Here is a 13,134-nt window from a genome sequence, read left to right on the forward strand (position 1 = left end):
GATGATGGATGGAGGATGGATGATGGATGGATGGATGGATGGATGGATGATGGATGGATGGAGGATGGATGGATGATGGATGGATGGATGGATGGATGATGGATGGATGGATGATGGATGGATGGATGATGGATGGATGGATGATGGATGGATGGATGGAGGATGGAGGATGGATGATGGATGGAAGATGGATGGAAGATGAATGCATGGATGGATGGATGATGGATGATGGATGGATGATGGATGGATGATGGATGGATGGATGATGGATGGATGATGGATGGATGGATGGATGATGGATGGATGATGGATGGATGATGGAAGATGGATGATGGATGGATGATGGGTGCTTGGATAAATGATGGATGGATGCAGAGATAGACAGATCCTGGCTTTGCACACATTCCCTTCTGGAAGATAGATTTTCAGAAAAAAATGGTTCTGTAGAAATGATACAAATGTAAATGCTAGTACTAAGAAAACTCGGCAGCTCTCAGGCTCTGGCCGCACACACGTCACGCACGCCTAAGTTCCCCTCCCTTGGTAAAGCCAGAGGCCTTCGTGGGAAGAGTCTGCCCTCACATTCCCCACGTACGTGGGGCTGAGCACGGTGTCCTTATCTGAAGTCCAGCTCATATGGAAACCACTGACTCAAACCCATGCTGGACATAGCTCAGAGGCTGACTTCTGCCTGCTCTGCTCTTTTCAGAAGCTGGGGAGTGCAATCCCTGAGGAACAAGCTCCTCTGTGCAGGAAGAGCACCCCAGTCACGTGGCCTCCCAGGCCGGCTCCTGAAACCCGTGCCCTGCAGACACTACGCAGAGGGAAGGTAGGGCTCTCACACACATGCAGCGTACAGCCCGTCCCAGCTCTCCCTGCCCCCAAGCCTCACACTACCTTCGGCATGTTCATGTCGTCCATGAACACCAGCAGGCGCTTTCCCATGGGGGGGCCATAGGTGTCCTTGGTTCGCTTTTCCACACTTGCTTCTAAGTTTCTCTGGACATCCAGGGATGTGGTGCGGGAGGAGAAGCTGACCGTTAACACAATCTGAAACAGAAAGAGACGGTTCCAGGAGCTGATCTTTTCCTCACAGTACCAGAAGGAAGTTTGACTATAAGCTACCATCTCTTCTACAAATTCATTCGTATATGAACTTCTTAATTTTTATTTGTTTTTTTAAAAAAAAGATTTTATTTACTTATTTTTAGAGAGGGGAGAAGGGAGGGAGAAGAAGAGGGAGAGAAACATCCATGTGTGGTTGCCTCTCGCACACCCCCTGCTGGAGACCTGGCCCGCCACCCAGGCCTGTGCCCTGACTGAGAACTGAACCAGCAGCCCTTTGTTTCACAGGCCGGTGGTCAATCCACTGAACCACACCAGCCAGGGCTGAACTTACTTTTTTAGAAACCAATGTGTCTTAACGCCATTCTTTGTTAAGTGCTAGAGCAGGAATTCTTTCCTCTCAGCAGGCTGTAAGAGGCACTAAGAAGCCGCCGCAGGTGAGCCTTAGGGAAAACGCGGCCGGGGCAGGGGGCCTCTTGGCCCCACACAGCTCTGGCTGGGTGACTGCAGTAAGCCATTTGACCTTTCTGAGCCTCGCCCTTCTCATCGGCAGGACAATTTTAATAACAACTGCTTGGGCCATCTCACGGGGTGATTGTACGCTATGATGAAATGCACAAAGGCATCTGCAACCTGACAAGGCAATGGTGAAACCCAAGTTCCTATCATGCCTGCTGCATGTTACAAATAGGTCATGAGAGCCTGGCCACCCTTGGTCCCATCACGGAACGAACTGCTGAGAGGGAGGGCGGGAGCCCGGGTCTCTGTGCGGGGAGCACATCCTCATGCCCGGGCTCAGGGCCTCCCTCTGGGCTTCTCAGAGCAATTGGAAGAGCCCACGGATCTGTGGTCCTCAGGCTTCCGGCACCAGCATTGCCTGCCGGGCGTGGGCCGCTCAGCGTGAAGGGCCCTGTTCCCCGAGTTTCCTGGTCAGGAGGCCTGGGCCAGATCAGGCAAGTTCCCAGGGGATGCTGCGGGCCTCGAGAGCCAGCGTGCCGGATAGCACCCTCCAAGTGAGGAGCCCCAAGTGCACGTGCCCGTGAGCTGGACACGCGGAAGCCGAACATGACCTCCCGACAGCAAACGTGTGCAGATGTACCTTGCTGGGCTCATAAGCTGAGTCCTGGCCGAGGGGCACTGCGGAGGGGGCTGCCGAACACCGCCTCCCCTCTCCCGGCTCCACAAACCTGTAGCTCCCTCCGGCTGTGAACACCCCTCCGGCGCCCTCCGCAGGGACATCCTGAGAGCTCGACAAGCCGTGTCTGCACGCGCCAGGACGCGAGTGAGCGTGGCCCTCCACGGGCAGCCCAGCCCGGCCCTCCCCGGAGGGGCCCCTGAGCAGCCCGGCTGACACCGCCCGCCGCCTCCGTGCCCGGCCGCGAGTGCACTGCTGACTTACGTTCGTCTCCTCGTTCAGGTTTTTGAGGAAGTTCTGGGTAGTGGCTGTCTTCGAGGTACCAGACTCGCCAACCAAGAGCACAGGCTGCTTAATCTTCACCATCTGCTGCAGCACCCAGGTGAGGCGGGTTGTGTCCACCGTGTGAACTACAGAACACATGACGAGCGGGGGCGTCACAGGGACGCCAGCGCGCGAGCGTCGGTGCCGTGGAGCTCGCAGAGTAACATGAGCCCATAAAACGTGTCAGCAAAAACTTGAGACGTCAACCGGGTAAAATCGTCTTCTCAGAAGCTCGCTTCCCCAGCTGCTATTTTTAATAGCTTTATGGGGTAAAGCCCACTTTCCGTAAAGTCCCCCCATTTTAAGAGAGCGACCTCAGGAGGTGGGGCATCCCTCCAGCTGCGGCATCAGCGCCACCAACGGCTCCCCACGTCCAGGCCTGAGTTGCACTCAGGACATCAGCAGCGGAGCTTCCCTGCTGCTCACATCAGTTATGTACCTGCAGGGTCCAGTCCCTGTCTTAGAACTTCCTCTGAGGAGAAAGTAAAACCTCAAGGCCAGGCCTGGCCCGCTCTGACACTGGCCGTTTGCAATTCCAATCGGTCCCTGAGAACCTCTCTCTCCAAGAGCCAGCGCTGGACACTGGCACTGAGAAAACTATCAGCCCCTCTGCGATCAGCCAGGGGGCTGCTTAAACGTGGCTCAGGACGTAGACACACAGCTGTGGGGCGCGACTCCTCCAGGCAGCGGCTCGGACAAGGCGCGCCTTGCCCTCTCCTCTCCTGTCCCTCCTTTCCCACAGCCGGACGGGAACGTGAAGGGAATCGGAGCGGTCTCCAGTCCCCCTGGCCCACCCGCCAGGACTGGTCTGCCTGGGAGAAAAGCTGAGGGTCACAGACGTGTGGCGATGCTCAGAGCCAGTGGCCCTGAAAGGGGCCCAAAGCGCCACACTCTGGGCCAGGCCCATGTCTCGCTCTCCCGTTCCTCCCAACCGGCCGTCCGGGTAAGACCCCAAGTGCCGCAGAGGGTGTGGGGTCTCCTTCTCTTCCTCACAGAACGGAACCACCCGCTCCTAAACCAAGGGACAGGGCGCGGTTCCCACTTACCCAGGATGTCAATAAACTTCCTCTCGTAGGAGTGAACGTACACGGGAACTAGCACGCTCCATGGGATCCACTTCCTCTGAGCAGGATCGAAGTGGAAGTCGTACAAGGTCGGGAGCTGACCTGCAGAAAACCACGGCCCACTGCACTCCAACCGCAGACGTGCAAGCACACCGTCAGCCCGGCCCTCGCCTGCGGTGCGCTCACGCACCCTGTCCCCTGGCCAGCAGCCTCACCCAGGACTTGGACGCCCTCCCTCCCCAGGCGGACGCTCGCTGAGTGCCCTGAACCGACACTGCTAGCTCCCCAGTGAGCCCTGCCCAGGGCCGTGAACCAACGCTGCCGCCCCCCGAGCCCGCCCTGGGCACACAACTGTGGGCGGGCCACCCTGGTCCCCGCACTTTGCTGTTGGCAGGCTGGCTGGTGGGAGCTAGAACCAAGCAAACAGGCAGTTCCGACGCAGACTGCTGAGTGCTGCGGTGCAGCGGGCAGCCTGCGGGTGCAGCAGGCCCCCGTGGGGGCCTCTCGCCAGGTGGGCCAGGGAGGAGACCGAGAAGCAGCAGGTGCAGAAGGGAGCATGGGGAGCCTCCGCCCTCCCCCGCACCCACACCTCCTGTACCATCCTGTTGACGGACGACAGGGGTGCGAAGCAAACCCAGCTTTAAGAGAAGTTCCCTCGTGCACCTGTCCCTGACATGGGCTGCCACCCACACGGACCTAAGTTGGTGGGGGGAGTTTAGACTTCTCAAGAAAGGCCACCCAAAGGGGTCAGGCTTCTGCTACGCAGGCCACGCACTGGACCTTCTCTTGAGGGTCCCGCCGGGTGCTCTGACCGCTGCCTATTCCTCTGGAGGGGCAAACACGCTGGAAAGCCCACACACTCACATATGGAAAAGCAAAGTCAAGGCTGCCTCCTCTGAAAACCAACCCTGAAGTGTTCTGAGCAGGAAAGCAGGTAACACTCGGTTCCCACCTGGCAACTCCCCGGGCTTGGCCCAAACGCCTTCCGCCTCAGAAGAGGGCAGCGAGGCAAGGCGTTTGATGCACTCATCGAACTTCACCCGCCCCTCGTCCAGCAGGGCTGCGCCCAGGGAGCAGCACAGAGCCTCCAGGAAGTAGCACTCCAGCAGGTCGGGGTCCTCCACGTCTCCCTCCAGCAGGGCGTCCAGCATCTTGGTCAGCTGGGTTACCTGGCTCACGGGAAACGGCTGGGTCAGCCCCTACAGCCCCCCGCCCCCTCCCCCACAAGCTCAGGGTCAGCACCGGCCGTAAGTCCTGGGACCCCAGTCCCAGGGCGAGGGGAACCCATGGCCTGCCCTGCTGGTTCAGACAGATAGTGGGGCATGTCTCACTATCACACAAGGTCACACAAGGAAGCACGGCGTCACCCCGGCACAGGCCGCACCGGCACGCTCCCCCTGGGCATCCTCGCTCCCACCGCGAGCCCCCATGGGCCCCTCGTTAGGGAAGGGGCTCTCCTGGCTGACGGGGCCACTTCTCACCATGTTCAGGTCTGTCTGAGGAACTATGGTCTTCAGCTTCTCTCCTTGCCTTCCGTCCACTACGCCCTCCACTATCATGTCGATGAGAAAAGGCACATACTTCTCAAAGAGAAGCTGTAAGTCTCCCTGGTCCACCTACGGGAGGGCAGAGTTCCACGGCGTTTTCAAGGACCCGTTTATTTGAATGAGAGCTCATGTGAAGCCCCTGCCCGATGGAGGCACTGATGGCTGCGGGGACAGCAGGGTCCCCGACGGCCCCCTCCCACATGACTGCCTCCCCCACATTTCCTGACATCGCGGTCCTTCTACAGATACACCCCTGTCCCTCTGAGATGTAGTCCTGGTGTCCCGGGCGTGGTCAGGCCACACCTTCACATAACTGTCCCATCTACCTCTGTGCCTGGCAGGGACGCCTATGGTAAGACACATTTCTGAGCGGCCATGTGACACATCAGATTTCAGTAAACCACACCAGACTTCAGTACTTAACAAGTCAGGTCCTTCACACACCGATTTCGCCCAACTGAGCGAAAGAGGGAGAGTTGGGCACTTCCTGGAGACAAGCGTCTCCAACGCCAGGAGAGGCTGCGCCGGGGCGCCCACCACGAACGGAGGCCGGAGCCGGCCCCGCCGCCTGTTGTTGTAAATGCAGTTTCACTGGGACCTGGCTGTGCCCACCCACGTGCCCGGCTGCTTTCAACCCACAACAGCGGACCTGAGTAGTTACAGAAGAAACCATGAGGGCCCCCCCAATCCCGAATATTTACTCTGTGCCCCGCCACAGAAAACAATGTGCCCACCCTGGTCTGGCCTACCAAAACCGTTAGCTATCTCGGTGGCTATGAATCATCTAGAAATCCAGTAAACGGGCCTTCCATGTTTTGATCCAGTTTACTGATAACATTAAGTGCTCAAGATCATGACAGGCCAGTGTCAAGGTCATGGCCTTGAACTACAAACATCTGTCTGGTTATGTTTATCCAACTGTCCACCAATGCTAATAACTGTAAATTCATTTTAGAAATAATTTCACCTTATTTTGTACTTGATTAACCCATTTTTTCCAGTATGGTTGATATTTCAAGTTTTTAGGATCCACATAAACCATCCCACATCGAGACACAGTTGCAGGGGAGGCATACTGTAAATCTCCAACCTGGAGAAATAAAGAAAACCAGTCCTGTCTACAGCTGTAAACAACCAGGTTGCACGTTTAAAAGACTCTGCTTGTGTAAGCTTTCACATCTGCGTAACGCCCAGGTCATGCCAGATTCACACAGCTCTCTCAAGGCTCCTAACTGAACACTTGCATTTATCAGGGGAAGACTACACATTTCTGATGTAGCACCTTTTAAAGTTTTCCATTACTATAAAATTAATGTGAAAATTAATAGGCTGTAGCATATCTGACAAAAATTTAAAAGTATAAAAAGGAAAAGAAGCTATCCAAAATCCCACTACCAAGAAAGGAACATTGTTATGTTATGTTATGGAGTGTTTGCCATTTAATCTTTTTTCTTTTGTATTTCTTTAACAAAGTTGAGATAGGGTAGCGTGAAACTCAATAAGTATGTCCCTAAAGCAGCAATAATAACACGTCTATCTCTCTTTCCATGAAAAAAGCAGCAGTCAGCCAGCAATAAGATAATGACATGCACAAATACACACAGACATGTTTCGCAGGCCGAGTTAGAATGCTGTGCACATGAAGCTAACGCAAAAGCAAGCCTCGTGCTCACAGCGGCAAAACAGGGTCAGGGGGTATGACAGAAAGTTTGAAAAAACAAAGATAAAAGAAAAGCAAGTAGTGAGAGAGAAAAAGCAAGGCAATTACAAACTCCAGTCCAAAATAAATGGCTCTAAAAGGAAGTGAATGTAATCACAGAGTACTCATCCGCTCTACAGAGAAGATCACCATATTCACAATAACTTAAGTACTGTTTCCTGGTTTAACAGTATAGTTAAATTGTTAACAATATACTGACTTGCCAATATAGCATTTTGGGGAAGGGAGGAAGGCTGATGGTATCAGTCAACAGATAACACCCAAACTGGACAAAGGAAGAAATCGTTTGCTGAGTGCGTCACGCACAGACGCCGGGGTCACCAGAGTGATGAGCAGTAAGTTCTGGGACACAGCAGAGGGACGGGGAAGGGGGGGACCGGTGGGGAATCCAGAGTTGTATTCATCATAAACTTCTCTTCATTGTTTGGGTTTTCTGTAATCATCTGTAGTTATTCCTACTTTAATGAGCATTTAAATTTTGAACTGAAAGAAGGACGTGTGCTCAGAATTGCCCTTCTGTGACTCGCCTCAAAGAGCAGGGCACAGTGCGCTTGCAGCCGAATGCGCTCGCCGTTGGCCAAGGTCAGCAGCTTGTTGTCATCCATCACGGAATTCATGTTTTCCACCCACAGGGCATCCACGTCGCCATCAAACAAAATGTACCTGTAGCCACAGAAGGAAAGTGAGCCACGGCTATGGGGCAGCCTCCCGGGGGGACTCGGCGCCACACCCGCTCCTGGTGCACGCGTCCCCAGGGCTGTCCAGACAGGCCCTGAGATGCAGCGCCCTACCTGGTCCAGAGGCTTGACCCATGTGGTAAAAAGGGAAAAACACATAAAACTGTCTGAGTTAATCACCAACTTTTAAGAATCAGGAAACCGGCCAACAGGAAGGTCTGACAACAGAGACCTGCGTTCCTGCCTGGGGACAATATGCTTGGGGACAGAAAATGTCACAGTCAACCTCATTCTTCTCTTTGTTCCAATTACAGGTGAAGTCCAATATTACTGTACATTAGTTCCAGGTGTACAGCACAGCGCTTACACATTTATCTAATTTACAAAGTGCCCCACCTCGTAAGTCTAACGCCCACCCGGCGCCATACACGGCCAGCACGCAGGATTGACCGTATTCCCGCCTTCCGCGGTGCTCTGCTGCCTGGCGTGGACGTTGGCGCCGTGCAGGCAGCCTGGCCTGGCGGCTGTGTTCTGCGCTGAGGGGCCCCGGCAGCCCGAGTCTCAGTCTCGCATGGGGCAAGCCCCTCCCCTCCCCTAGGCCGCAGCGGCCCTGCGGCGAGCTGGGGACACTTGCCATCTAGGAGGCGACTGAGACAGCGCCGGCGCTGCGTGCACAGAGCGCCAGGCCCCACCGTCGGCTTACTCGCCGTGCTTAGCAGATGAAGAGGAAATAACGCGGGCTCTCCGCCCAGCCACACGGGTACTCACTTCCGCTCCTTCTTATCCGTCGGCTTGTTGATCTCCCTGAAGATGTTAGACAGCACCCCATCCGTCCAGTCTCGTGTGGTAGGGTCCAGGATGCCGTAGAGCTCAATGACACTCACAGCTTTGGGGTTCAGGACATACAGCTTTGTCGTCAGCCCCAGCCTAAACCAGAGGAGAGGCTTCAGGAGGGCTGCGTGCACCAGGAGAACCATCTAGGCTGCCGTACGGGCGATTAGATGTTTCGGATCTAATCCAACATTTCACATGCAATCCACACAGGCCCTCCCCTGGACTCCCCGTTCACTGCAGGGAACCGCGCGCCACCGAAACCATGGCCCCAACACGAGCGAGGTCTGGCTCAGAAGCTCGGCTTTGCCTCTGGAGGACAAGGAAAAGCTAACTTTGGTGTATGTTCCAGTTCACGTCTATTCCATATTCACACACATGACAAGCTGATGTAAATGCCTTATAACTGGGGTACGGGAGAGAAGCCAGCCATCCGGACAGCATCCTAACTTTTTTAATCCTTCGTGTTTACAGGATGATGGCTGCTCCACACTGACTTCATAAATCACGTGACCAGGATGCCTCCCACTAAAATGCCTGTGAATTGCCACAATGCTATGGGATCAGCTCACCTACAGAAAACTAAAGTTCCCGAAAACCACAGTTCATAATTAACGAAATACAACAATAAAAGTAACAGTGGCACGCTCATACACACATACGTGACTGGCCTGTAAATCACCTAACAAGGAACTAACTGAAGAACAGAGTTGCAGGACCGCTTTGGAATAGCCCACGTAGAATCCGGAAGCCGCTGTCCGCCGGTCCTCTCATGGGAAACGTAAGAAATAGGAAGCGACCGTCACTCACCAGGCCTCACAGACTGTCTAGAAATGTCAAAGTCGCACAGACGGCCAGGCCCAGGTGAGTTCTGCGGGATGCCCACACGCACCACAGCCCTCCTAGAGTCTCGCTGTCGCTCAGCGGGGACGTGAGGCCCCTGACAGCCCGTGTTCCTGAGAAGGGCATCGCCACCGCGGGTCTCCCTGACGCTCTGCTCGGCGTGTGTGGCCACCTCTCGTGGAGCCGCGCCGCCCCAGCAGGGCGGGCGGGATGCGGCATCGAGGAGCGGTGCCCCTCTGGGCACGCTGATGCGCAGTGTCGTGTGGCGGTGGGAGCCCTGACTGACTTTAAAAGAGCAACCTGAGCGCCAAGAAAATACGACTCGAGCGAACTTCTGAAACACTCTCATGAGATCATCTGGGAAACGCTCATTCCCATTCAGTCTGATGCACAAGAGTCACTGTCTTGCCTTTAAAGTACATTCCACAACCCAGCCACGAAGCAAGTAAAGATGCGATGAGCGTGAAGGGGTGTTCAGGACAAACGCAACCGCCCAGGCAGTCAGAGAGCAATGAGGGACAGGGAACACTGCCACCAACCATGCCGTAAGCCACCCAGCAGCCAGGCTCCCTGCGCGGGGCACACTCACTTGGTCTGGGCCTGGCACAGAGCGTTGATGACCACGGACTTGCCCCCGCCCGTGGGCCCCACCACCATGGTCGTGTGGCGGGTCAACATGGTCTCGTACATCTGAACGACTTTATCCACCTGCGGGACAGAATACGCAGCCGGGTCAAAACATGTCTTTTTTTTTTTTTTTTTTTTTAACAGCTTCACCGAGCTGTAATTCGCACACCGCACACTTCATCCTTTAAACGCGCACAACCCGGTGATCTCAGCACGCCCCAACGGCTGGGAAACCGCGGCCACATTCAGTTTACAGCGTGCTCCTCACCGCCGTCCCCCGAAGCCCCGGCGCCCCTCACTCACCCCTCCCGAGCCCGCCCCCAGCCCCACCGCTCATCCACCTCCTGCCTCTAAATGGAACCACTCGCGGGCGTGCGGCCTCCCGCCCTTGCCGCAGCAGGTGTCTGTGCTGCGTTCCTTCTCGTGGCTGAGTCAGGGCCCAGTGCGGGGACGGGCCGTGTTTCGTTTATTCTACTCTCCCTTCGGGGACATCTGCACTGTTTCTGCTTGTTGACTCTCATAGATAACGCTGCCATCAGCACCCACGCACAAGTTTTTTGTGGACGTAAGCCCTCATTTCTCATGGGCGGATACCCAGGACTGGAACTGCTGGGTTACACGGTAACCCCATGTTTAACGTCGTGAGAAACCCCCAAACTGCTTTCCGCCCCGACTACACCCTGCACATTCTCACCAGAAAGCACATCTTTTCAAACCGCCACAGCCCGGGGAACGTGTCAAGGGCGGGACAGTGCAGAGGGCTCTCCCGTCTGTGTGCACCGCCACTGCCCGGGCCTGAGGCCTCCGAGCGGCCCGGTGCCCCGTGGCGCACCAGCCGGAGGCAGCCGCCCAGGCCTGTGGCTTTCGGCGTCTGTGCTCTCAGCAGAGCACTCCGGCAACAATGTCTGGCTTCGTGACAACACAGGCAATGTTACAGGCTTCAGGTGATCAAAACCCCACCGGCAACGCCTAATCTAAGTTTTTGGTGTGACTCTAGGGAAGGGGAAATGGTGCGCTGAGGGGAGAACATTAGATGTTTGGGCCCCAAAACAAAATACTTAAGTTATCTGATCACATTACGCAGAAAACAACAACTGGGAGGTGGCCCGTCATACAATGGAAGGACGTGCTCACGCGAGCCGCAACACGAATGAGCCAGGCAAAGGCTATGCTGCGTGACACATGCCGGACACGGAAGGACACGGCTGGCGTGACTGCACGTCTGAGGTGCTGAGAGGAGTCAGAAGCAGGGACAGAAGGCAGAATGACGGTTCCCCGAGCTGGGGGACGGCACACGGGGCGCCAGTGTTTAATGGGGACCGAGCCCCAGTTGGGGACCATGGAACAGTTCCGGGACGGACGGTGGTGATGCACAGCATGCGAGTGTCATCGATGCCACTGCACTGCACACTGGAAAGTGGTTAAGATGGTAAATTTTATGTTTTTTGTACTTTGCCACAATTTTTTAAAAATAACTGACAAAAACGGAAAGGGCCCAGAGGCCAATGAACTTGGCACCGCGGGTGCCTCTGACCTGGACAGGCAGGACGACGAAGCCGCCCTCCTCAAGCACGTGCTCAACCGCGTCGTTGAACTCGGGGTAGCGGACGCGCGGGCAGTCCAGCCCGGGAAACAGGTCGGAGATCAGGCCGAGGAAGAGCGGGACGTCCTCGAAGATGAACTTAGGCAGGTTCATGTCTCGGAGTGCCCGCATCAGTACCACGTCCTGGGTGGGGGGACACAGACCAGGGCTGGCCTAGAAACCCCTCACAGCTGTAAAGGGGGGCGCCAGCTAAAGAACACAACACTCCCAGGACAGCCTCTAGAGAAAGGCAAGCGCGGCACTGGCCACGCTGCGCTTCCGCCTCCGCTCCGTGCAACGGACACGCAGTCCTGCCGCTGGCTCTTCTCTCGCGGGGAGAAAAGCCATGTCCGTGCGCACATCGCAGCCCTGCACCCTCCCCCCGCAATGGTGGATCGGCTGCTACCGCTGAAGCATCGCCAGCCGGCCCTGTGAAGATACTGACCTCGACCTTAAAGCAACAAGTCAAATTAGAAGAAAACAGACCAAAACAAGACCAGACAAGCAAATGACACGGCAGCTGAGCCTATACACTCCGTTGAGAGCCAGGCTGCGCCCCGTCACCTCGCCCGGTGTCGATGACACACGTGCGGCCCCCACCTCTTTAAGTTCGGAAGACCCTCTCTTCAGCTCCCCGGCCATGACCAGCACTGACTTCAGGGCGCGGAGCCCGAAGTCGTAGTGGTGTTGCTTGGAAAGCTGCTCCCGCGCCAGCTTGTACAGAACGGTCATCTTCTTGGCCAGAGTCTTTTTGGATAAAAGGTAATGAAAAACAAAGAGAGAAAATTACCAAAGGTGTTCAGATGAAGCCGCTTTACAAACACTCAAGTCTTGCCGCTAATGGAAATACTAGGATGGGTCCTTTGCTTTTACCTATGACAAATTAGGAGCAACACCCCCCTTACCCAAGTTTGATGACTGTCCCCGAGAGCAGAGGAAAGTCTTCACCACCTTAATTTGAAGACTAGACCCCACCCAGCATTTTAAACCATGGCAATCACACCAAAAATATGTATGCTGTGTATTTCAACCTGAATGTATAATGAAAGCTTCTCCTGCACCTGCTTCTGAGGACGGCTCAGCCACCTTGTCCACATAAAGGACACAAAGCTGCTGGTCCCTCGGGTGCACGGGGACCTAGCTCATAGAGCGCAAGACCTGGAGATGCCACCACTGTGCTCAGAATCTGGACAAGATACCAGGCAATGAGAGCCTTTAAAACACGCAGGAAAGCAACCTAATCATCCTTTATTTTAAAAGTATTTACTATTTTGTGCCTTCTCCAGAACCTCCTGGAAAAAAATGTTTGTGCAAATTTTTATACATATTTTAAACGATGGTAAAGGATATACGTGTTTAGAGGCGCATAGCTTCAGGGGCACGGGCTGAGTGGGAGGGGCCCCCTCAAAGGGCTGCATGCAGTGTGATTCGTGCACAGACGATCTTCGAAGTGACCGCCGCAGTAACAGAGAATGGCGGGCCACTGCGAGGAGTTAGGCTGGGAAGGGTGTGACTGTTAAGGGGAACAGGGGACAGTTCCGTGTCCTGACTGTGGCTCCGGTTACTCCACGCACATGACAAAAATGTCGGGGGACCACACACGCAAGCCAGAGAGAAGGCGAGGCCAGGGGATGCGCCCAGCACTCCGTGCCCGCCGCGGTCTCCCATTTGACGGCGCACTTGGGCGTGTGAGACACGAGGCGGCCCCTCTGGGGAGGC

At 55.4% G+C, this 13,134-nt stretch overlaps 1 protein-coding gene across 1 annotated transcript in view; it reads right to left on the reverse strand.

Moving 5' to 3' along the window:
* The window catches only part of DNAH10 (dynein axonemal heavy chain 10), a 98,105-nt gene that overhangs the window by 36,836 nt on the left and 48,135 nt on the right, over positions 1–13,134 (reverse strand). The window contains exons 37-47 of the mRNA XM_054594013.1: positions 12,016–12,162; positions 11,368–11,559; positions 9,796–9,914; positions 8,301–8,459; positions 7,383–7,518; positions 6,103–6,225; positions 5,070–5,204; positions 4,541–4,757; positions 3,571–3,690; positions 2,465–2,610; positions 898–1,050 (exon numbers count right to left, since the gene is read on the reverse strand). Of these exons, the coding sequence (XP_054449988.1) occupies positions 898–1,050; positions 2,465–2,610; positions 3,571–3,690; positions 4,541–4,757; positions 5,070–5,204; positions 6,103–6,225; positions 7,383–7,518; positions 8,301–8,459; positions 9,796–9,914; positions 11,368–11,559; positions 12,016–12,162 (1,647 nt within the window). The remainder of the gene's footprint in view (positions 1–897; positions 1,051–2,464; positions 2,611–3,570; positions 3,691–4,540; positions 4,758–5,069; positions 5,205–6,102; positions 6,226–7,382; positions 7,519–8,300; positions 8,460–9,795; positions 9,915–11,367; positions 11,560–12,015; positions 12,163–13,134) is intronic.

The sequence above is a fragment of the Pteronotus mesoamericanus genome, unplaced genomic scaffold (genome assembly GCF_021234165.1).
Source record: "Pteronotus mesoamericanus isolate MK-2021 breed Mesoamerican mustached bat unplaced genomic scaffold, CSHL_Meso_final scaffold_507, whole genome shotgun sequence".
NCBI classification, from domain to species: Eukaryota; Metazoa; Chordata; class Mammalia; order Chiroptera; family Mormoopidae; genus Pteronotus; species Pteronotus mesoamericanus.